We start from the raw sequence: 24,871 nt of genomic DNA on the forward strand, positions 1-24,871 counted from the left end.
TTGTATGTCTGCAAGTTTTTTTTAATCTGAATTAAGATCTTAAAATTCTTAGACAAAAGGTATACATAATAAATACTTTATAGATTCCAGATTAGCTACACGAGCGACTAAAATGATAAATATATATAAAATTTAAATGATTACAATATATTAATAGAGCATTCAATAAAATAGCAGTATATATATACAATTAACATGAAAGAAAATCAGTGAAACATCCATACAAGGTGGCCTGATGTGGTTCTTTCTGTGGTTAACACTCATGTACACATCTCTGATGAGGTAGGGGTTACAAAACTACACAACGGAAGTACATGCTCACATGTTGGTGGTTCTCTCATTGTGAAAAAATCTGCAGTCTTCTTTTTGCATTTTCAAGTCAAAAACATTCAAAATAACAATGAAAATTACAGGAATCAATATGATTCATCTTAATATACATTAATCAGAAACTGAACAAAAACCTAACTTTGCATTTAATATCACCACAAAGGATTATTTATTATTTTAACGGTCTGAATTACATATTTACATCAACGCTGCAAAATTCACTTTGTTAATGAAACTGTTGCTAACATAAACATAAATAAATAATAAACCCCCCTCTGTTAAGGAATATGCGTTCTCCATATTTAAGGTACAGGTACAAAGTAATACAGTGATTAGCACCTTTTATTTGGTTTCATATCTGTGAAACAAAAACATCTTCCAAACTTAACGCTTACTAAACTATGAAAGATCATATATAAAAAATAATTTTAAAAACAATGCTACTTTCTTATAAATAAATATTACTTAAGCTAAGATCTTTTCTTTTCCATTTGTGATGCTACTTAATCTTGAATCTGTAGCATGAGCAATATTATTCTGCTGTTCATTCCATGGGTGAATTGTATGTTTTTCTGCCTGAAGTTTAGGCTTTCCATTGTCCATTGTCTTCGTATCTCCAAATATAGTAGAGAGAGAATAGGCCACTCCTCCTGCCATACTGGTAATGAACAATATAACAGTAAATACATAAAGCCTGAGGAATTCATCTGTATTTATCAAAAGAATGCAGTTGCTAATTTCCTGACCACTGTAACAATTCTTTAATTAGCATGAAGAGAAAAAACATGTAGTGATGTGACTACTACTGAGGGAAAAAGAAAGATTATCACCCTCCCTATTAATAATTTACCAGCATTTTAAGATTGTAAGCCTATCTAAACATCTGACACAAAAGGGAAGATTTATAAAACATCAAACTGTTTAATCCAGAGGGATTACCAGCAGTTCAATAATATAAACCTATGATACGCCAGGCATTTTCTCCACTGGCAGAGAAATGCTTCCCATCGCTCAGGCTGTCACCAAAACCAACTAATCACATTCACCAGCAAGTGGTTCTCAGTTTTGAAAGATGTATTTGTGTGTTTTAAAGTCAAAATCTGCCTCTCACCACTGATGAAATCCAGTTCAGTCTCTTATTCAAACCACTGCCTGGTTGCTATGGTAAATAAGACCTTAGTAACCAAGCTGCTAAAATACTAAATTGCTACTAAAGAGCTGAAAGACTCAGAACTGAAAAAACAAAAGACCAATTGCAAATTGTCTCCAAATATCACTGTCTACATCATACTAAAAGTTAATTTAAAGGTGAACTACCCCTTTAAATGTAATAAAGAAATGTTTCTGAAAGCATTTATACAATTAATATTTATTATATCATTAAATATGACATCGCTTATTAGCCATTGTTAATCAAAACAACATATGAAAAACTGTGTGGACTAAAATTTGTGAAACAGAGATTAATAAACATGGTTCAAGTCTTTTGATTTGATGCTGAGAGAATGCTGGCAGGCACTACAGTACTTTGTATGTGTATTGTTTTGCAATTCTTGGAAATCTGGTGAAAGTAAGAAATTTATGTTTTCACTTTGAAGATGTTCAATAGATTCACTCATTCACATTCTGGAACAAACAAATAACAAATACAGCAGTGGGAACAAAAAATCCAAAATGTTTCCTCTGTCTTATAAAATATAACACCATAAAACTGTTTGTGAAGGAAATAAAAATAAATGCAAGAAAGAAAAAAAAAAACGATGACAAAAAAGTACAAAGGCTCCCTTTTACTAAAGTGCAATAATGACTTCCGGCAGAAATAATGCTAATAAAATGCTGGAGCTGGTTTAGTAAACTGCGACCAATTCTGGAATTTCTTGGAGGCCAGTATTATTACTGCTTTGCAAGGTATACTAAAGAATAGCAACAGAACTCTCTCTTAACTACATTAAAACTGATGCCAGTTTCTACTGCCACAGTCAAATAAAGTGGGGAAAAAACATAAAAGATATGGTGGGTGAGAAGTGATATGACATTTTTAACATGACTAGCTTTTAGCAGGACAATGATCCCAACACAAAGTCAAATTAACTCTGGAGTGGTTCAAGAACAAATATTTGAATGCTCAACCATGGTCTAGTCAAAGCCTTTTAAATCTGTGACACTATCTAAAACTCAGGTTTACAAGCATCATCTGACTCAAGCTGGCCATACCCAGGCTGTTAAAAGCTGCCAATTTCACCTTCTCCATACTGTCAGCAGCTTATTGGTTCATGCTTAGTGGTTTCAGACAGTTGACGGCTTACTGGCCCATTTATAGCGGTTCCTGGCAGGCTGCCCTAAATATCGGCCAAATATCTATTTGGCAGGTTAAAAAACCAATCAGGTGAGGACAGTCAAAGTTTTAGGTATATTTTTCTGATGAAACCCATTTCAAGTTTAGACTGTAACATACCAAAATGCGGAAAATATCTAGGCGGTTGCAAGGCATTGTACCATATCAGTTCAGTAAATATTGTAAGCCAACATTCTTAAGATATCATTTTATTACTATAGAATATATTCTAATAAATATATAATATATCCTTAATGTAGTCTTAAGCTAATAAAAATTATAACAAATAATGTATGGCTAGGCAGCAAACCCAAGAATAAATTAAAACACACTACTTACCAAATATTCAAACCTACAAAATTAAACCAGGAAAAACTATAGTCTCCGCCAACAAATATACCAACATAGGCAATTGATACGTTCTAAAGATGCAAAAACAAGAAAGAAAATGAATGTAAGCAAAGCAATTACTTATTCTACTAGGGCAATGGCACACGCGGAGGTTTTTTTTACATGCAAATAATCTGCACTACCTGTGGGCAACAAATTTCCTGAAAATAAATTTACATTGGTGGCAATCTACACTGGTTAAACATATAAATAATGCAATGGCTAGAAATTGCCTTTTTACACAATTTAATGTTTTGGTGGTGGAGATTCCAATTGACACAAATGCAAACATATTTTTGTGACCTGAAAAGATTTTCTTTTTCAACAAAGATGTTTTGTTGAATCCTTCTCCAGGGTGCAACACATGCCCACATCGTTGGGCACTATGGTCACAAGTGGTAAAAGTACCCAACAGTGGGGCTCTACCTAAGATAAATAGAAATACAGTTCAAGCAAAAAAAGGCCCAAATCGCTGTCTTCTGCAACCTACAAATAACAGAATTCCCTTTTTTTTTCCCAAGCATGCATTTTATATTGCCCATTGCATCACTATCTAAGGTTCTCTGTGCTTAAATATTTTATTTACATTTCTTAATAAGAATGCAATTGATAAGCTTTATAACGACAGCACAGTTATTTGGCAGTACATCTGGGTCTTATGAAAATATCAACTTGTACATTTACCTTGAGGGAGCCAATGACTGTGGTTGTAAGAGCGGAGTGATAGTAACTGCATAGTACTATTGAGTATAGCAGGATAAATCTGTGATAAACCGAAAAAGGAAGAGCACAAAATGTTAACATTTGACTGGGTTAAACCTAGAAACAGTTCAAGCATGTTATGATATTCCTGCCAGGAACCTTGTGTGCACTTGCTAAACATTCTACTATTTGCAAAGTCTAGCCAAGATGGGCAGCTAATTTCTTCCAGACGTGAGATAGCAGGATAAGCCTTCTTAGATTAATTTCAGTATATTTATACTTTTAGACTGACTATTATGGGATTGTTTTTCTTGTGTGCTTTAGAACTGTGGTTCCTAACTCACAGCCTTGATAACAGTGCATGTTTTTAAGCTATCCTCATACCTCAAAAGATTGATCTGCAATGAGATGGAAACACCAGACATATTTGCTACCAAATAGAATACCAAGACAACATGAACTGATAGAGAGTCCAGAGCAAAGGTTTCAAAAGCAGAGTTTAAAAATGCAACTCAAGTGAATGTGCAGCATCATTGTCTCACTTTATGGTAATCAAATATTGTTTTATTTCAGGAAATATAAGAATGGTGATTCAATGGCTCTGAACCATAAGGGCTGAATAGAGCACATAAATCAAAACCACCATTCGGTTGTTTTTAGCAAACCATAACAGATTCTACTTCAGTTATTCAATAACACTAATTAACACTATTCAAGTCCACTCAAGGTATACTTACCCCATCATACAAGCAAAAATGAACTGTACAATAAAAGCAATATTTGTCCATTCACTAAAATGGATTGCCTATGGAAAAAAAAATAGAACTGTTAAAGGAAACATGCCCTAATTGATAGCATTTACTGCATGCACTGCATTGCATACAAAATAAAAAGTCCTTTTTTTCTGTTAATGCACACATCTACACTGTCAACTGATATCAGTTATGTTACATTACATTAATTGAAGGGGGTAGTTCACCTTTAAATTGACTTTTAGTATAATGTAGAAAGTGATATTCTGAGACAATATGCAAACGGTCTTAATTTTTTTTTAATTATTTAGCTTCTTGTTCAGTAGCTCTCCAGTTAAGAATTTAAGCAGCCATCTGGTTGCTAGGGTCCAAGTTACCTTAGTAACCAGACAGTGGCTGGAATGAAACACTGCAACATGAGTAAGAGAGGGCCTAAATAACAAGTGAAAAAAAAAAAATAATAAAATTAAGTCTCACAAAGAAAAAGTTTGTTGACTGCTGTGGCAAAAATAAAGGCAAATTAGAAGAATTAAGCAAATAAAAGAATAGAAGACCTATTGAAAAATTGCAAAGAATAGGTCATTCTATAACATACTGAAAGTTAACTTCAACTGGTATTCAAACAGACCACTGATTATGCAAAGCTGAATAATAGCAGTAATAAAATCTCAAAATTAGTTAATCCTACTCTTAAGCATAGCTTTTTCTCTACAAAGTACCTTATCACAAAATAAAAACCAAAATTGCTAGCTATAATATTATATTTTAAAATGAGCTGGCATGGCATAATGGTGGCCTTAGCACCTGGTTCCCCTGCACATGTAATCTAATGCATCCCCTAGTACAGTGCTGTCCAACTTCTGTGGTACCGAGGGCCGGAATTTTTCCGGCCTCCGTGGTGGAGGGCCAATAATGGAAACTAGTTTTGACCACTCCTCTTTTTAAAACCACACCCACTTGAAACCACATCCATGTTATCGCATGACCATAGCCATATTAATGGTGGTAGTACAGCAAAAACCTGCCATACTTTGCCTTCCCTACCCTGCCTGTGTGTGCCATACTCTGCCTGCCCTACGCTGCCTGTGTGTGTCATACTCTGCCTGCCCTAGCCTGCCTGTGTGTGCCATACTCTGCCTGCCCTACCCTGCCTGTGTGTGCCATACTCTGCCTGTGTGTGCCATACTCTGCCTGTGTGTGCCATACTCTGCCTGCCCTACCCTGCCTGTGTGTGCCCTACCCTGCCTGTGTGTGCCCTACCCTGCCTGTGTGTGCCATACTCTGCCTTCCCTACCCTGCCTGTCTCTGAGGTGTGAACAGGTGAACAATGTGGGTGATTACAGCCTGAGGTGTGAACACTGCAGGGGGTGAACAATGCAGAGATTAAAAGGTGTGAACAGTACAGGGGATTACATTTTTAAACAATACAGGGGGTTTACAGCCTAAATCTGAGGTGTTAACCATGCAGGGGGACAGTACTGATACCATTTAAAGCTTACACAAAGGTAAGCCATCAAAGCAGCCAGACAGGTGGGGGGCCACACAGAGGGGGGTCAGCACTGCCCTAGTACATGAGTAAATGTAAGTTGCTTTAATTGCTTATGTTGGACTGCATGATTATCCTAACACATAGCTCATGCCACGCACACATGAAAATGGGCACAAAACTTGTACGAGGACAAAACCCCAGAGTATTATAAATCCTAACAATTTCTAGAAGAAATGACAGCCCAACATAAATGTTTCCTATAAAACAAATACATATTTTACAATGTTAAATCAAACCCAGCACCAAATTTCCTGCACTTAAAGGCTGAGGTTTCAGTCATATTAGTGGTTTGCTGAACCTTGCTCTTCAGCTGGCCTAGGCACCCATTCTGTTCTAAGTTTATAATAGGTCTGTCAGAACTGGTAGGAGTCAAAGCCATCTGTCTAAATCACTATGAATAGAAAAGATTAAGTAATTTATGTAATTCATCTGCATGTCATTTGGCCTTTTGTTAGATGTTCGAGTAAACAAAATTAAACAAGGAACATGGTTGACTACACCATAATCAGAAAAACAAGATGTGGGTAAAGTTCTAGTGTTCCTGTGGTGAATAAAGGATTTTGCAGATGTTCGCTGTGACATGACTCACTTTTAGTACTTAAAGTGCTAGTCTCTCTCATACTGAAATAAACAGGACCATGCAGAATAGATTATATAGCACTAGCAAAGGGGGCATTATGAAGAAAACGGTGTTTGGATTGATAAAGTTTCTGCAGTTTCTTACAGTTAGATATGTTTATGTACCATATTTCAGTACTGTTCCCAGCCTGCACCAAGTTTACTCATACAGGTCATTATACACTAGCACTACTTTCATAAAACTAATATTAAGTATGCACACATGTAATCAAACTGAATTTTGATAAATAGGCGATAGCTGAAAACTTTGTTCATTGCCTATGCCGGTCAGTTTTACTACCTGTGTGTGTAGATTTTTTTATATGATCAGTCCATTTGGCTGTTGGGACAACAGGCATATCTGCCCATTTGCACCCAGTTTAAGTGGTTGATTTATAGGGAGTGCCAATAAAGGGGACATTTTTACAGATAGGATAAATGTTTAGCCCAAAGTGAAACAAGCACCATATATTATTCATAATTGCCTACAAAATTAGGTTTTTTTCCATTTATCCAATATGTCTCCTTTAAAGGTTTAAAATAAATTGAAAATGGCATAATTTAAGTTAATTGGTATGGATGAAAAATGACTACACATGCACACAGATGAAGAAAACTTAATACACTACACAGTGCACAATGCTACAACAAGTCAGCAAATTCATTTTAATAGAAAAAGCATGTTAAAGATCCATTTTTTACTGCATCTACAACACATCTGTCCTCAGTAAATATTGGCCCTTTACTGGGCACACTATCAAGGTGCATATAAAGTGCACACAACTGCCACTGCTACCAAAATTAGCAATGAAAAATCTTGAACATTCACAAATAAAACTTGTCCTATTACTGTGCACAATGTGGGTGGGAAAGCCCAAGGGATGATATACTGTGACTAGTTGAAGTAGTGTATAGCCAGTATAACTGCAAATAGCCTATTTCTATTTGCCACTAACACAGATGTTTTTATGCCCAAATAATGTATTTGTGGATATTTGGATGTCATGCATTTTGGAAACTAGAATTTGAAATATAAACTGTAATGACACCAATGTGCCATTTGAGGTATCAACACCATTGACAACAAGGACTGCTGTGTCCAAAAATCAGGCTTAATGTGATTTGTTTACAGGGGCCAAAGGGTCAACCATGAACAATGTAAGGCACCTTTTATTACGTTTATGCCACATAGTGTCATAATAATAACATGCATGTCTGGTATTTATATTTATGGGGTTTTTTTTGTACCCAAGATTATGCAGGATATGGCTCTAGAAATCAGCATTTACTGCTCTATGGTTTGGAAAAAAAGACATGTAAAGGTTTGCTATGGGTGACTAGGTCTGGAGCAAACTTTACATCTTTTATAACATTTCCAGCCATGAATGTTATGACATGTGGTTTTGTTTTGCAGTGACTAACATTTACAGTGCTACAGGGGAATACATGCTTAGAAAGTCTGAGATGGTTCTTCTATAGCCATTCAAACTTCTGGAATAAGTTCAAACCTATACTGGAGGGATGGCCTGTACACAGAACCTTAATAGATATTAATTAAAATATGGCAAATACTTTAAGCTACAGTTCTCTGTGGGTCTAGTTGAGCAGATCCATGCCTTACCCGCTTAATCTGATTTCCAACATCATCCCCATCACAGACACACTACCTGGTAGATCAACCAGGTTAACAAAAAAAAAACACGTATGAACTGTTTGCATGGTCAGGGATTTTTTTTTGTTTCGAACACCATGGTCAGCAGCGATGTATTAATGAGTTTTGGGCAGTGGAGCATGTACGTTAATTTCCTTCTACATCTATGAAAACATTTCACAACTATTTCCCAAATCTGTTAATATTTTTTAACAATTTGACTGTGAATATATTTCCCCACATTGCGGATTGTATTTTTCACCCCAAATTGTTCTTTAGTGCTATTTTGTCCCAAGGCCTAAAAACTTTCAAATCTTCTCTGACTTTCAGTTGACCAAGGTGAAAAGTTGTGAAATGTTTTTAGGAAAAAGAAGAATGTTGATGCAATGCAAGTCTATGAGAAACTGTAGACTGTATGAGAAACATATAGACTGTATAAAATGTTTTACATTGTTTAAAAAATAATGCTAAATACTTGAACATCACAACATCAATAGCCCTATAACCTTATGACCTGTTTGCTTTTGATGATGGGTCTGAATGTTACAATGCATCACAGGACTGTGGCACATGATGCCTATAATAGTTTCCATTTTGCCAGTAAAGATTACTTACCTACCTTTTGCAAGGCAGATCCTGCATCAGTCTACCAGATGTTAAGACTTTTTAAGCACAGGAGCTTCTTTATAAAGCTACTATAGGTCCCAAATGGAAGTGAATAAGCCAGATCCTTGTACCTTGCAGCAGGTCATGTCACTCAGTCAGCAGCACAGGTAACAAAAGAATAATCAATACCCGCAGAATATATCGGATTGATCACTTTGCTAAAAAGGCAAACAAACTTACCAGCTCAAAGTCTCCTGACAAAATAGTATATATCAAAGTAGGAAGTATCATAAAACTTGCATTGTAGAAAAGAACTCCATATTTGCCCAATTCCTGAAAAGAGAATGTTTAAAAAAAAATTTTGGATTAAGAATCAATAAAGCTGCAAATAAACAATTTTATATGAAGTTTTGGATGTCGCCCACAATTTAATGTGAGTGGCAAACCATCTGTGTCAGTTTCCTTAGGGGTAGATTTATCAAAGTGTGAAATTAGAACTCACCACAGAAAAACTCACCCGCTTTCTATTTATCAAAAGGTGAACGCTAACTTTAACCCATTGATAAATATGTATCGATGAATAGAACGTTTTTCCTGTGGTGAGCTCTAATTCCACTTTGATACATCTGATAAAGTGTTATGGGAGTAACATCATGCCTGTAAAGACAATGGGGCCTACACACTCTATACTTCATTAATAAACACGACCAAATGACTGAAATACAGACAATGCATCACATCAGCAGCTTTAACCCATATTCATGAACTGCTCCAAAAGCCCTCCAGGAAAAATGCAAATATTTGTAAATAATAACATGATGATGTTTTGGATACATGGTTCAGTACTGATACATAAGTGGAAATTAAGATGCCTGTTGAAAAATACTGTGACTAATATATTCCTTGAAGATAGAATTTCTTTGTATATCATCTTTTTCTCTGGTTAATGGCTTAACAATGAAGGCAATCATTCAGCTTCAGTTGGGTGTGGCTATGTAAGACATTCTAACCTACCCAGGGCCATTGCATTGTTCTTTACATGACATCACTAAATATTATCCAGCGCCACTACACAGAAAAAGTGGGACAGCTTTGCCTTAATGCACATGTCCACTTTACTATGCATTATGATCGTACAAAAAAGGTCAGCATCATGAAAGAGCTTTAAATTTACTATTTCTTTTGAGTTTAAGGGTATCTCTTAAGAATGTTTCCATAAAGGAGGGAAGCAACTTCAACTATTCTTTCATATAATATCAGTGTTGACTATTGCTGTGCAATTCAGTAAGACTGTATTACGGTCTGCAAAAATTTACATTTAAAATGTTAGTCCAATGTTTAAGTACAATCTGATTAGAATGTTTGCTCTTAAAAGATCTTCAATTTTACCTGTTAAATTGTATTTTTAAGAAATGAATGATGCCAGTACGTCATTCCAACAGTTAATTCACTCATTCACAGGACTGCAATTGGCTGCAATAAATATAATAAATATGTGCAAGGTCTGGCTAGGCTTTTTTTTTTATCTCGTAGCCTTGTAAAGACATAGTTACCTTTGGATCAATTTTCTCTTTGGTATAAACCCCATATGAAGCTGTGAATAAGTCATTCAACAACACTAGGATGTATCCTTCCAAATTAAAAGAAAGATCAAAACTAAAAAAAAAAAGCATTAGAGTGCTGACCATTTTTTCAAATTAATAAGTGCTAAACATACTGAAAAACTGAAGGCAGTAGATTCAGACAAAGATAGGTGCGCACAATTAAACAATATGGCAGATAAAAGGAACAGTAACTGGTCTCCTAAAATTGTGGTATATTATTTTTATGACTCAAAATATTAAGAACACTTATCAAAGGAAATATACTGTTTTAAAAAGAACACTAGCACAGAGGTAAACTATACTGAAGCTTCTATCCTATAACAAAAAGCGCACAATACTGAAAATAACTCTTTTCCTTTGAGACAAATACACAAATCCTTGTTGCATGTACTGCCCCCTAAAAGTAGAAAGGCAAACCCACATGCCAAAGACCAAGAACCCATGATAAGGAAGAAAAAAGTTAGAGTACATAAGATACATCTTAAACAAACCAGGCTTCTTAAATTAAAATCAAATTTAGCAAAAAAAAAAGTGCCCTTTTCTACAGTAAAAATGACAGGTGGAAATTAAAGATGACTGGGAATGAAAGAAAAGTTTCGCAGTTAATCATACCTGGCAGCTATAAGGGCCCCCATTATAATAGTAGTTACACTGCTTACAACAGAGAAGGGGAATCGTTTCCTGGAAGAAAGAGAAAGTTAGAGAAAGGATAAATATATGTCAAGCATAACAATTTATTATGAACGCAACAGATTTTGCTGTTTCTCAACCCTCATCATCTGACTGTTCATGACAATGGCTAAGAATGAAGAAATACATGTAACTGCATAGGGCTCATGAAAACTTGTGTTAGCCCTCCATCACCCAATAAACAGAAATAAATGGTGATCAGGATGCAGAGATACCTTAGAAAACTGCACTGTGGGAGAGAACGGTGCTATATCAATATTCACTAAGTACAAAAAAATTTGATTTCACTATATTGCGCTTTGTGTAGTGTCATATGCAGCCTCCCTCCCTACTGCCAGGGGCAATCAATGATTCATGAAGAAAATATGGTGCAGTACTCTGAAGTGGCGAAGAAGGCGAATTTTATTTGTACAAAAGACTAGGCAACGTTTCGGGCAACCACCCTTTACCAAGCCGGCTTGATAAAGGGCGGTTGCCTGAAACGTAGCCTAGTTTTTGGTACAAATAAAATTCACCTTTTTTAACCCCTTTAGGGTGCTATATCAATAGAAATGACTGTGGAGCTTTATCACTGCAGAACACTTTCTTTCTAATAAAATGTTATTTGTAATTACAAAGAAAAGTCAACTGAAAAATGGTTTATACTTCTAAGTGGCCACCAGATGACACTACACTGTTCTAGAATTAAGGAGAAAATTTACATAAAAAACTCCAATGAAAAATAAGCTAATTAACTTAGGACAAAGCATTAGCATGCACCTTTAGCATGCATTTTTAAATCTCCCAACATTTTTTTAAATCCAGACTAGTAAAATTGCTCTTCAAAGCAGTAAAGGGTAACTATAACATTTTTTAAAGGTCTACCCTTCTTTTAAAAAAGTAATTTAACTGCTCAAAGAATTATTAGGAGCAATGTTGCAATTTTGTATTCTTTATCATTTTGTAGTCACGTATGGCTAATATTATGCTTTTGTAAAAGCAGCTTTCATTTGAAATCTAAACAAGAGAGGGAAACAAAGTAGCGTCTGTAACCCTCTGGCGTTGGTTGGTTCACCAACACAGCTACTCAAAGCATGCTACTACTAACCACAGACTCCTTTTGTCTGATTTACACATTAGGGCAATGGCACAAGAGGACATTCTAAGCATTTTCCTGCAGCATATAACAGCTATTTAGATAAGGACTACTGGATTTTTCCTTTATATTCTACTCAGGGTTTCTTAACCTTTTTTCTCTGAGACACAGAAAATATGTTGGAATCAGCTTTGCAACTGAATAATTGATGTAAAAATTATAATTATTGTACAAATAATCATTTGGAGCACTGTAAAAAAAAAAAAAAACAGCATTAACCAAAAAATGAGTAGTAGTGCACTTCAGAGCCACAATTTTGAGTGTTTGCTGTTGGCTATATCCCCTAACAGATATCATGAAGACCTACCACCATAAAAACATGAGAACCCATAGGTTGCAAATCCCTGTACTAAAGTAATTTTCAAATTTAAAAAAATATTTATTTTTACCTTAGGATAGAAACAAGTAATTTACCAATCTGATGCAACAACATATACACTTGTACAAATCATTTTTAAGGCATACATTACCTAAGGATAATCATTTCAAGGATGAGTGTTAATGGAATTGAAAACTTCCGAAGAACTGTGAACATTGGTAAGCTGCAAAAACAATAAACAAAATAATTATGTCACATGTGTTACAGGTCTTAAGAGTAATAAAAACTTCCAAAGGACTGCAGATTTGGGAAAATCCTAATGGGTGATATAAGTAACAGATTTGGCCCCTCCAAACTGAGTTGCCAGAAGTGCAGTTGCCAATCACAACCAGTCTGATCATTTAGTGGGGAGCCACAATAGAAAATGTACCCTATTGTATCAAAAAATGTCTTCCCTTATCTTTGGGGCAGATTTATCAAAATGTCAGTTTAGAGCTCAATACATAAAAAGTTATATTCACTCCTATGTGTATTGTACAAGCGTATTTATCAAATGGTGAACTCTACCGTTTATCCATTGATAAATATGGTTCTAAAAATGCCATAGGAATGAATAGAACATGGGCGAGTTTTTATGTATTAAACTCTAAACTCACATTTTGATAAATCTGCTCCTTTGTGTCTCAGGCACCAAAGTATTAGGAGGAGTTCTACTACACATCCAAAATGTGAGTGTTATTGAATTATAGAAAGTGAAATATGACTGTGTAACAACTACTTACCTTAGTTTCTGTGTGCTGGATAATCCAGTTAAATGATTTCCAATATATAGCAATGGCAAAGGGAATAACTGCAATGTAAAACCATGAGAAAGTTATGTGAAGATATGTACAAATGCACATGCTGACATGCTTAGAAACATTCTGATCATGAAGATGTCCTTTGCAAAAATCATACCTGGTCTGACAAATTGTTTTGAACTGTAACTGACTGTTTCCTGTTATTGTTAATGTAATGGATTAAAGTTTGAATTTAAGGGAATACGGTCATGGGAAAACATGTTTTTTTTCCAAAAACGCATCAGTTAATGGAGCTTCTCCAGCAGAATCCTGCATTGAAATTAGTTTTTCAAAAACACAGATTTTTTTTTTATATTTATTTTGAAATTTCACGTGACCTGTGGTCTGACAAACTTCAGTCACACTTTACTGCTGAGAAGCAAGTTGGAGTGATATCATCCACCTCACCAGCTGACCAGCAGAAAAATGGGAAGGAAGAAAGATAGATATCAGTAGATATCAGAATAGCACTCAATAGTAAGTAATCCAAGTCAGGCTTGAAACTCCTCCATCTACATGGGAGTAGGAGACCAGAAAGCAGGTCTAATGTGTAGCGTTGGCTCTTTCTGAAAGCTCAGACTCAGGCACAATGCACTGAGAAGGCACCTACACACCAATATTACAACTAAAAAAAATAAATTACTTGGTTCAAGAATAAAATTGTGGTAGAGAGAATTATTTGCTATGTAGACAGCGTAATTTAGTAAAAAGTATACCATAAAAACAATCACTTCTATAAACCATACCTCCCAACATTTGAAAAATACAAACGATGGACAAAAAGAAATGCTTTATCCATTAAAACATTGGGCAGGTTATGTAACTTTTGAACACATTTCTGGGGGTTTTGGAGTCTTGTTTTATGTGTTATTACAGTTTTGCAAATGAAGGTGAAATTGCCCTGTAAGGGTGAAGACACATGGAGCTACTAGTAGCAGCTAGTTGTCACAGTAGAAAAATAGACAATGCTGACTGATAATGGTCTCTACATGTGTATTAGCAGAGGCAATTCTCAGTATTGTCTATGGCAGGGTATCTTCTGGCATTTAGGGCAGTGGCAGACGGGGTGATTAGTCGCTCTGTCACAAATCTTCATTGGCGCGGGCTACTAATCTCCCCGCAATGCCATCCCACTGGCAGAAATGTAAATCGCCGGTGGGATAGCATACACGTCTCTACAATTTGCCAAAGTCGCCCGAAGTTGCCATGACACGTTGCTGCTACTAAGTAGCTCCATGTGTCTTCATGTCCCTTCACCTCAGTTCCCCCAGGAGACCTGTTCTTCTTATTCGTTACAATTGTATCTAAGCGCAGGTGTTACGTAGTCTGGGCTCTCTAGCAAAAGCCTACTTTTCTAATAAAGTTTGAGAAACTTTGTATCTTTTTGGCATTCAGTGCAAGAGATCAGAGAGAAATGAGGGACTTTTCAATAAGAATTCAGGACTACGGGCTCAGCTGTTAAAATCGTGATTGTTCTGCAAAAAACAGGACAGTTGGGAGGTATGTATGAACACCTACCACCTAAGGCATAAGTATGATCTGTAGTATGTCATCAAAAAAAAAAGAAACTTACTTTCTTTGGAACCTGTCTGTCAAAATCTGGAAAACTGATGATCTGATACAACTTCCCAACATATAAAATTAGTATTGTGATTGCCATCTAAAAAGAACACACAATGGTGTAGTTACCTGTTACCAGTTATATACACAACAAACATAAAAAAATATATTTAGAAGATTATATTTGCTCTAAAGCAGTGCTAATCAGTTAAAGGCCAATGGTTAGATTGAGTGCTCTAGTCTAGGCAATTTGTATAGCCCTAGCACAGCCAAATCCACAGACTATGCATAACATTGTGTCTCAACCCTTTCTCCTTGTAGATTGTAAGCACTTTTGGGCAGGGCCCTCTTCACCTCTTGTATCGGTTATTGATTGCTTTATATGTTACCCTGTATGTCCAATGTATGAAACCCACTTATTGTACAGCGCTGTGGAATATGTTGGCGCTTTATAAATAAATATTAATAATAATAATAAATGGAAAATAAATGCCCAATATGATTGTGGTACAGGCATAGGATCCTTTATCTGGAAACCCATTAATCCCGAAATCACAGGACAGCCATTTCCCATAGACTCCATTTTAAACAAATAATTATAATTTTTTAAATTAATTTCCTCTTTTTCTGTATTACTAAGATAGTACCTTGTACAGGTATGGGATCCCTTATCCAGAAACCCGTTATCCAGAAAGTTCAGAATTACGGAAAGGCCATCTCCCATAGACTACATTATAAGCAAATAATTCTAATTTTAAAAAATGATTTCCTTTTTCTCTAACAATAAAACAGAACCTTGTACTTGATCCCAACAAAGATGTAATTAATCCTTATTGGAGGCAATACAAGCCTATTGCGTTTATTCAATATTTAATTTTTTTTAGCAGGCTTAAGTCATGGAGATCCAAATTACAGAAATATCCCTTATCCGAAAAAAGCCAAGGCCCCAAGCATTCTGGATAACAGGTCCCATACCTGTACTTGATTCTAACTAAGATATAATGAATCCTTACTGAAAGCAAAACAATCCTATTGAGGTTACTTGGGTTTAATTTTTTAAAGTATGGAGATTAGAGATTATCAAATTATAGAACATCCCTTATCCCTTTCTGGGGCAAAAATTAATTTCTGGCAATGCATTCTCTAGTCACCTGATATGTAATGCAGGTTACTAGATCAATGTTTAAGTGGTAGGTTATAAAATGGAGATAAGTAAGGGTGAAGAGAAAGCATTTCCATAAATTAGAGATTAATGCTTAAATGTTTTTAGCAGACTTTAGATATGGTGATCCAAATTATGGAAAAAACACTAATTCAGAAATTGCTCAGTCTTAAACATTGTAGATGATACATTTCAAGGTAAAATTTAAAATAAAGAAAGGCATACCTGTCCAACTCCAAGAAATGTTGATGATGGAAATCTTAAAAGAAGAATATTAGATTGTATAAATAGGTTGCAATATATAACATTATTATATATCATTATATTATTATAAGTGGAGGGTAATTCCCTCCCAGTAAAGTCATTTAACTCTTAAAGAAGTAAATGTTTAGGAGTAGATCGTTCAGGGTCGGACTGGGCCATCAGGACGCCGGGAAAAAACCCGGTGGGCCCCAGCAGCCCAGACCCGACCATTGCCGGTGCTCCCCCGACCGACCGTTCCTCCCCTGACGCGTTAAACTTATGCACGCTCAGGGGAGGACGTCAGGGTTGGGGACCCTGTGGGAGGTTAGGGGGTGTGGGGGATGCGGCCAGCGGGGGCACCTGCAGGGCCACTGGCGACCCCTCTGTTAACTCTAACAGAGCACTCTGGACTGGCAATCGGTGCATTCATGGTCTGCTGTAAGATGCCATAGTCACTATTTAGGGGGCTGTTTGGGCCTTTCTGTACTTGAAATGCCAGGTCCTATTTTAAATCCCAGTCCAGGCTGTTCTCCCTGAAAGAAAGTAATTGCATGCAGGCTTTGCAAGGAAAGCAGGGATCACAGTAGTTGAGAGAAGGCCAAAAGAGTAAAGAGGAGGGGTATAAAGTAGTTGAAAGACAGGTGAACTTGTGGATGTATCTGGGAGAGGAGAAGCTGGTGGGCTTATGAATAAGGGAGAGACGGGCTCGTGATGGATGTAGAAGAGAGGCAGGTGGGATCATAAAATGGAAGGTAACAGAGAGAGAGGCAAATGACAGACTTTAAAGGAGACATCCTATAAAAATTAAGAATGTACCAGAGAATTATACTCCTATAGATATAGAAGGAATGTGTTTAAAAAAGTTGTATGACAGACTGATTTATTGAGAAATTCCACCAAAACCCCACTAGCCCCGCCCATCTGTTCCACTTCCTGCTGGCTGAATTCTCTGGATGTGCAGGGGAGCCGGTGGCCCTCAGAACACTGCATTGTAGGATAGGAACCAATCAGCAGCTAGGCTGACCTGATAGGGAACTGAAGCCTGTCTGTGCTTGTGTGAGTGCAGGGCTGTGATTGGCTCTCCCCCTCCTACTGTGCTTCTGGCAGGGACCATTAGGACACGCCCACTCTCCATTTCAAACTCGGACAGAGAAATGATAGGATCTATAGGGAGCTCCAATAAAGGGGCCATTTTTACAGAGGATTAATTTTTAGCACAAAGTGAAATCAGCACCATATATTATTCATAATTGCCTACAAAATTAGGGTTTTTCCCATTTATCCAATATGTCTGCTTTAAACAGAGAGAAGACTGCAACTCTGAAAATAGAGGCTCATGAGGCCTATTCTTCCTAACTAAATGTTACTGACTGCCAGGGGCCGGGGGCACTGAATGCTCCAATGAACTACAACCTCTTCCCTCCACTCTACCCCCCCTGGCCCAAGGCAGATGTAAAAGAGTAGAGCTATCAGGGGCTAAACAGTTGAGCATGGAAGGGAAGGGCTCATATAACTTTTTTGGTTTGGTGCAGGACAGCCCCTAGGGTAGGGCATTGCTGGAAAGGACAGTCATAAGCATCTTGCAAAGAGCCAGTTCTAAATAAAGAAAAGGGGCAAAGGGCAGCGAGAAATAGGAAGAAAGTAGGTGGGACATAGAACATGGCCGTTTCCAGCTTCATAAAATGCATAGGAGCTGAACAGTGAGTGAAAGGTAAGGAAGAGGGAGGGGGACTGGGGTTAATAAAGTGTTGGTTAATGGGTAAAGGTACAGGGAAGCATCAATATGGCAGCTTTGAAACAGTCACAAGACAATGCCAGCCTTTACCCTATCCCTACCTGTAAATGGTAAGCACCGTCTTGTTCACCAGGATAATAAGTAAGGAGCTAGCTGCATAGAAGAGCGCAGACAAAATGAGCACATTGCGGGTGTGGGGCGGCTCGGTGTTGGAAGCCATGCTCAGTCCCTATGTCTGTATCCCCGCACTTCCACGTCCCAATGCCCAAGCCTTGCCAGCAGTCTATTCGCGCCGCCAGCTCCTCCCAGCGGGACAGGTGTGTGTGCTTGAGCGGTGTCTGAGCAGCAGGACAGGCCTAACCGGTACTACTGCCCTGGGGCAGGGCTGGCCTATGGTTTGCCCAATTCTATCGCAGAGTTGTTTGTCCTGCGCTCCTCCCGCAACATACTGTCAGACGCTTTACTTGCCCCTGATGTTAGAAACACAAGTAGCCATTTGAATGAAGGCTCTGTCACCAACCAACAGGAACTATGGGAGAATGCGAATGTACAGCACGGGAAGTTTCACTTTGCCTTTACTCTCGCATTGTGAGAGAATATGAGGAAATCACGTGTAGCTGTTACAGCGTTTAGTGCCGGGCGATTTTCTTTTCTTTATTTGCACAGCAGCTGCCAAGCAAATCCACATTGTGCTGTCTGTCACTTCATCCTGGGGAAACTTTTAGATTTGCGAAATATTATATGTTATTTTTATATGCATAAACTGTGTCGGACTGAGATTGCAGGGGCCCACCAGAAAACCTTGGACCATAGGCAGAAGTGGGCCAAGTCAGCTGGGCCCCTACTGGTCCCCCCACCCACTCCATAGAGGGTGGCACAGATGCCGCGCTGGTAGAAGCGCCGGTTAATAGATCACGGACTAGGGGTTGGCAACCAGGGTCGGACTGGGTGTCCTCCCCGAGCTCGCATAAATTTAATGCGTATGGGGAGGAACAGTTGGGCAGGGGGAGCACCGCAAGAGTTGGGTCTGGGCTGCCAGGGCCCACTGGGATTTTTCCTGGTGGCCCAGTCCGACCCTGTTGGAAACAGAGGTACCTGCTAGGTGCCCCCTGACTGTTGTGCCCTAGGCAGATACATCTTCTGCCTACCCCTAGTTCCAGCCCTGACCATGGGCCCACTTTCAAAACTTTAATTTATCCTCTCCTCCCTCAAACTCTTTATTACCCTAGTCTCTTTCCTCTACATACTATACTCTATTCTTCCATCTATCAAGTTTCCTTGTTCCCATACAGAAATAGGGAATGACCATGAAATAGGCTTAAAGGAGAAGGAAAAGCTAAGTCACTTTGGGCACCAGCCCGGGGTACGAGGTAAGCGATTCAAATCACTTGGGGGTGCCTAACATTTTAGCACCCCCAAGTGACTTAGCCTTTCCTTCCCCTTTAATAGAAGCAAGAGGGCCCACTGACACCTGGGCCCACCGGGAGTTTGCCTGGTATCCTGGGGGGCCAAACCGACAAATACCAAATATGCAATGTTTTATAAAAATTCCTGGCTTGTATAGATCCAAAACCAACAGTGTTACAAACGCATATTTGCAAATGGCTGTATAATTAATAAGAATGCTTTAGGTTACAACTATGTGGTCAGTTCCAGAATAGACATATAAAGAAATGCCATATATACAATTTATTACCTAAACTATGGCACTTGGAGGTACCAACATGTTGCTCTGCAAACCCTTGAATGTTGCTCCCAGTGGCCTTAAAACAGGTGCTTATTTGTAAATTATTGGCTTGGAAGCATGTTTTGGCTGCATAAAAGCCAGATGTACTGCCAAACCCAACATCTGGTAGGTTTCCAGTCAGGCCCGGATTTGTGGCGAGGCCACATTTTGAACATTTTGCTCCCATATGGAGCAATGGGGAACTCTCCCAACTGCTCCGTATGGGGGCTTCAACTCTGGCGCTTGCGCATGCGCGTTCGCTCGGCGGGCGGGGGAAGGGGGGGTTCACACATGCGTGTTGGCGCGGCGGGATAGGGGGGCGGCAAATGGGGACGGCCTCAGGGCGTCCCCAGTACAAATCCGGCGCTGTTTCCAGTCCATATAGGGGCTACCAAATAGCCAATAACAGTCCGTATTTGGCATCCCAGGAGCATGTATTATGCTTGTGTTGCTTCTCCAGTCTTTTTACATTTGAACGTCGCTCAGGGGTAAAAAAGGTTGGGGATCCCTGCTTTATGGCCTCACCACAAATCCAGGCTTGATTTTTTTATTGGTGAGGGACACTGATATGTATAAAGTGTTGGTGAGCCACACAAGTATGAATATATATTATTTTTAACAAAAGATGACGTGCTGAATATAGTCAGTGTGCAACTTAACCAAAGGGGAAAAGCAATGTCACTGGACACATCACTAGCTCTGTGAAACAATTAAATCAGACGTAACGGGACGTTTTAAGTTTTCTTTTATGGTGCTGTGCGCACTTTGGCCAGCAGAGGGCTCCAATTTGATCTGTAGAAAACCTACATTTGCTGCCTGTCTTTCTTCTTCCCCTCTCTCTTATGTAGGCAAAGTTGGTGTATGTGTGTGTTTTGTTATTTTTCTTTGAGAGAATGGCGGTGCTGTTTCCTGTCCAGGATTGTAATTATCTTTGGTTCGTATGCCATTATTTCAGCAAATAGGGACTTTATTAAGCCTCATTCTGATTTGCAGCACTGCATGCCTGGGCGGTAGTTTGTGCGAGAAGGTTTCAGACGTTGACTTGCAGGTGGAGGGGATCGTGTGTAGTTGAAATAGGTGCCCGGCCCCTGTCGGTGCAACTGTTGTGTAACTAACTTGTCCCTTGTTGGATAGAAGTGCTGCAGGAAGGATGGAAGGGGAGAGCACTACTGCTGTCATGTCTGGCTTTGTGTTTGGCGCCCTCACCTTCCACCATCTGAACTCCGGATCAGACACAGTAAGTAGAGCGGCTGTAAGGGAAGTCATCGAGAAACTTTTGAGCTTCTAGAGTCTGGGGATCTAATGTTGCAGCTGGGTTATTATGTGTTGACAGGGGCTGCTGGGAGATGCAGTCCAAAATACTCCCCGAAATATCGAGTTAGCTGTGCATAGAGAGGGATTGGACAGCCCTGGGTGAGATTATTACTCTGTAAAGTGTTTAGAGGCCAATGAATAATAGGCAGAAACTGCAAAACATGCCACACACCAAGGCTCTCTGTATGACTGGTGTAGCTGTTATATTAACTGTGACACAATATCTGTTACTGAACTACAACCTTTAGCATGCCATGACAGCCTATATGTGCAGTGTTGAATCAGGGCAGTCACAACAGGCTTATCAGTATCAATAATGCGTACAAATGCAGGTATATTTTAATATGTAATTATACAAGTTAAATTGAGTTTCTAGCTTAGTCCATTAAAGCTCCTTTATTGTTCAGTTGCATTAGTTGCACAGACTATATAATAGCAATAATACATATAACTATGGTATATTGTGTTGCATGGAAATTGCTTTTTATTTCCATGGAACCTGATAGATCCAATATCACATCAGTCTTTATAAGCCGATGTCCACCAGGCACTGCCACAGCAGAATGCATTTATCATAGACCTCTATAAGGAGGGGTGACCTTTAGATGAAGCATTTTGATGGCTGCTGTTTCCTATCTAATTACATCTGTTCTGAATGTCTAGTTTGCCATAGCCTTACCATATGGATCTGTATCATTTCTCTACTCTAAGGAAAAAAATGTGTTCAGATTATTATTACAATATTGCTCTCTTTCCATTGCTCAGTGGTGCACCTATGTTTAATCACATTACATTCTACTGGGTATATGCCAAGCCAAGGGTGGCATGTTAATCATTGGGAGATGAGGCAAGATGGCACTGTGCACCACTTGCGCATTTCTATAGAAAGCTATATTAGGTAGGGCCGTGTGCACATATTGGTCTAGTGCTTTGTTTTGCCTTTCATTTAAAAAAGAAAAATAGAGAACTAACATTTAATATTTGTAAGAAGTGTTTATTCATTTCTCTTGCACCTTTATAGTCGTTTGGCATTTATGGTTAATGTCTTGTCTTTTCATAAAGGAGGGCTTTCTGCTTGGAGATGTCGTGGGTGAAGCAAAGAATTCCATTACTGACTCCCAGATGGATGATGTGGAAGTTCTTTATACAATAGGTTTGTTTAATCTCTAATATTTGGACATTATTGAATTATCATTATATTTGTGTTGAATGTTATTAGCAATTAAGGTTGAAATCATATGAAAACATTCAGTGTTCTTCCTGTATAATTTATAGTAGTTCAACTAACTAGTGACCTCAGACGGGTTAACTGGTAGCAGCCGGTACAGGAAACGTGTTCAGGGGGAGTGGCCTAGGCTGATTGGGTGCAGATAGGAGCAGGGTGGGCAGGGCCAGCCGTTTCCAGATACTTTTTTGGTCCAGGTTGGCAGCTCTGTTACCTGTTTTCACATAGGTGAGCAGATATCAGATTAACAGTATATTAGACATCTTGCTCTGTAGAAAACAAGGAAACCTGTCTTTGATAGATGCTTTTTTATACAGATGTTTAATGGGATACCATTTTTTAGACCGCAAACTCTTCACCTAGGTTTCTTGTGTCATGGCATATCATATGTTTACATATGAGGTACTGTGTGGTGCTCTATTATGTTATGTCTCTCAGAAGATGCAATTAACCAGGAGTGAAATAATGAGACCCAGTAAGATAAAGGTAACTGCCCAAAAATGTATTTTTTTAGCTCTGGTCTCATCACACATGGATATAAAACGGTGGGCTTGTGCATAATTATTCTGTTTCTAGTACTATTGGAAACATACAGGTATAATGAGCTTCCTTTATTAACTTTAACAACTATATTTAGTACTATATGTGAATATAGGATACATTTTCTTTGTCATTGTTACAAGTATTTGTTGTTATCATGCTGAGTAGTGTTAGAACAATGGAATGACTGCACTGTCAGAGTTTGTTAGCCTATTGGAACACTCACTGATGGGAAAAAAAATTGTGTTTTTCCCCAGATATACAGAAACATGTACCATGCTACAAACTTTCCAGGTTTGTTTCTTTACACTTCTTTTTTTCTAAAAGTTCATTAATAATAGTTTGTTCAATAAATGGAAAACTATTCAGTATGTAAAAATAAGTCACAAAACCGTCCATAATTCTCTTTATTGGCTTTGTGTTTTGGCTGATTATAGTACATGATTATGTTATTGGAGGGGTCCCCAACCTCTTTTACCCATGAGCCATTCAACGGTAAACGATTTGGGGAACAACACAAGCAAAGAAAAGGTCCTGGGGGTTCCAAATAAGGGTTGTGATTGGCTGTTTTATAGCCTCTCTGAGGACTGACAGCCTATAGGAGGCTCTGCTTAGCAGTACACCTGGTTTTTATGCAACTGAAACTTGCCTGCAAGCCAGAAATTCCAAAATAATCACCTGCTTTGAGGCCACTGTGAGCAACATTCAAGGGTTTGGATCCCTTCATTCTCTGCTGTTTACATCATCTGATTATAACATTTTGTTAAACTTAAAGGAGAACAAAAACACTCCTTAAAAAAAAAAACAAAAAAAAAAACCCTCCTCCCTGCTCTCTCCTCACTGAGTCTGTTACATAGAAAAGCATCTTAATTTGTGAACCTGGCATACATCTGTATGGATTTTCTTCAGATCAGTTCACTGACACGGAGCTTGAACAACTTTGCATGCGCCTGCAAGCTCTATGTCAGTTAAATGATCTGAAGAAAACCCAAAGATAAATATATATGGTTCAATATTAAATAATCTGGCTTGTGCATGGTAGCTAGTCGCACTACCTTATTTCTTCCATTGAATATGTACCTTATTGCCCCCAACAGCCGATGTCACAAAATAATTAGGCCTGGATGTCAGGTGTGCATGTTTGATCTTGAACATTTAGTAGCAATTACAACAAGGGATTGTTATTGTTCCTAGATTTTACAATGTACTTGGAGACCTGAATATTCCAGAATTGAAAAAGTTGCTTGCAGACCAAAAAAAGGTATGTGTTGTCCTTTATTTTTCATGAGTTTTGAAAAAAAAGTCTTAGTGCCAGCAAAGGATAAAGATAACAATTATGATCATCTTTTTTTTTTTTATTGTCATCACATTTGCATATAAAAAAAATACACATGAGACGAAATTGCAAATTAAAGGCCCACCCAAAAAAGAAAAATCAAAACATATTTATTTTAACATACATACATAGTACTAACCAAGTGCTAAAGTGCAAAAACATTTTATACTTATACAGAGCAGAAATAATGTGCCAACGAATTCCAGCTCTTTCCAATCACTGATATCTATTTAGTAAACCCAGCATTTTTTAGTGCCCTCTGCAAATTTTACAATACGTTTGCTTTTTAATCAATTACTGTGTTATATTGTGCTGTACTCTAAAGTGCCGATGTACCTTATTGTGCATAATTCCCTGTGTTTAAATATTATTATTACTCATATACTAACTTTTACATTTTTGTATGTCTAAAGAAGGCTTCTATTTCTGCCATATAGTCTAAATCTAATATTGCCATCTTGACTGTGGTGATCAAAAGTTGCTCAAGCGAGGTAGGATGGAAAGAGTAAT

The 24,871-nt window shown here is 38.0% G+C and overlaps 2 protein-coding genes across 6 annotated transcripts in view; one reads left to right on the forward strand and one right to left on the reverse strand.

Annotated features, from left to right (window-relative positions):
- slc35d2 (solute carrier family 35 (UDP-GlcNAc/UDP-glucose transporter), member D2) lies at positions 1 to 18,816 on the reverse strand. Its single transcript, XM_002934982.5, has 12 exons — positions 18,322 to 18,816; positions 16,468 to 16,501; positions 15,094 to 15,180; positions 13,464 to 13,531; positions 12,833 to 12,904; positions 11,150 to 11,218; positions 10,487 to 10,589; positions 9,174 to 9,266; positions 4,495 to 4,562; positions 3,740 to 3,818; positions 3,005 to 3,087; positions 1 to 988 (listed from the first exon to the last, which is right to left on the reverse strand). The coding sequence occupies exons 1-12, from the start codon at positions 18,438 to 18,440 to the stop codon at positions 796 to 798; spliced, it is 1,068 nt and encodes a 355-aa protein (XP_002935028.2). The 5' UTR covers positions 18,441 to 18,816; the 3' UTR covers positions 1 to 795.
- Positions 17,774 to 24,871, forward strand: part of abraxas1 (abraxas 1, BRCA1 A complex subunit) — an 11,751-nt gene continuing 4,653 nt past the window's right edge. The window contains exons 1-5 of one of the 5 annotated variants that reach the window (XM_012964105.3): positions 17,774 to 18,196; positions 20,940 to 21,183; positions 22,323 to 22,413; positions 23,283 to 23,319; positions 24,220 to 24,286. In XM_012964105.3, the coding sequence (XP_012819559.1) occupies positions 21,097 to 21,183; positions 22,323 to 22,413; positions 23,283 to 23,319; positions 24,220 to 24,286 (282 nt within the window). In that variant the 5' untranslated portion in view covers positions 17,774 to 18,196; positions 20,940 to 21,096. Of the gene's footprint in view, positions 18,197 to 18,232; positions 18,331 to 20,719; positions 21,184 to 22,322; positions 22,414 to 23,282; positions 23,320 to 24,219; positions 24,287 to 24,871 lie in introns of those variants that run through there. The other 4 variants (XM_012964112.3, XM_012964117.3, XM_012964121.3 and 1 more) reach the window with 4 other exon arrangements.

Source organism: Xenopus tropicalis, chromosome 1 (assembly GCF_000004195.4).
Source record: "Xenopus tropicalis strain Nigerian chromosome 1, UCB_Xtro_10.0, whole genome shotgun sequence".
In the NCBI taxonomy this organism is placed as follows: Eukaryota; Metazoa; Chordata; class Amphibia; order Anura; family Pipidae; genus Xenopus; species Xenopus tropicalis.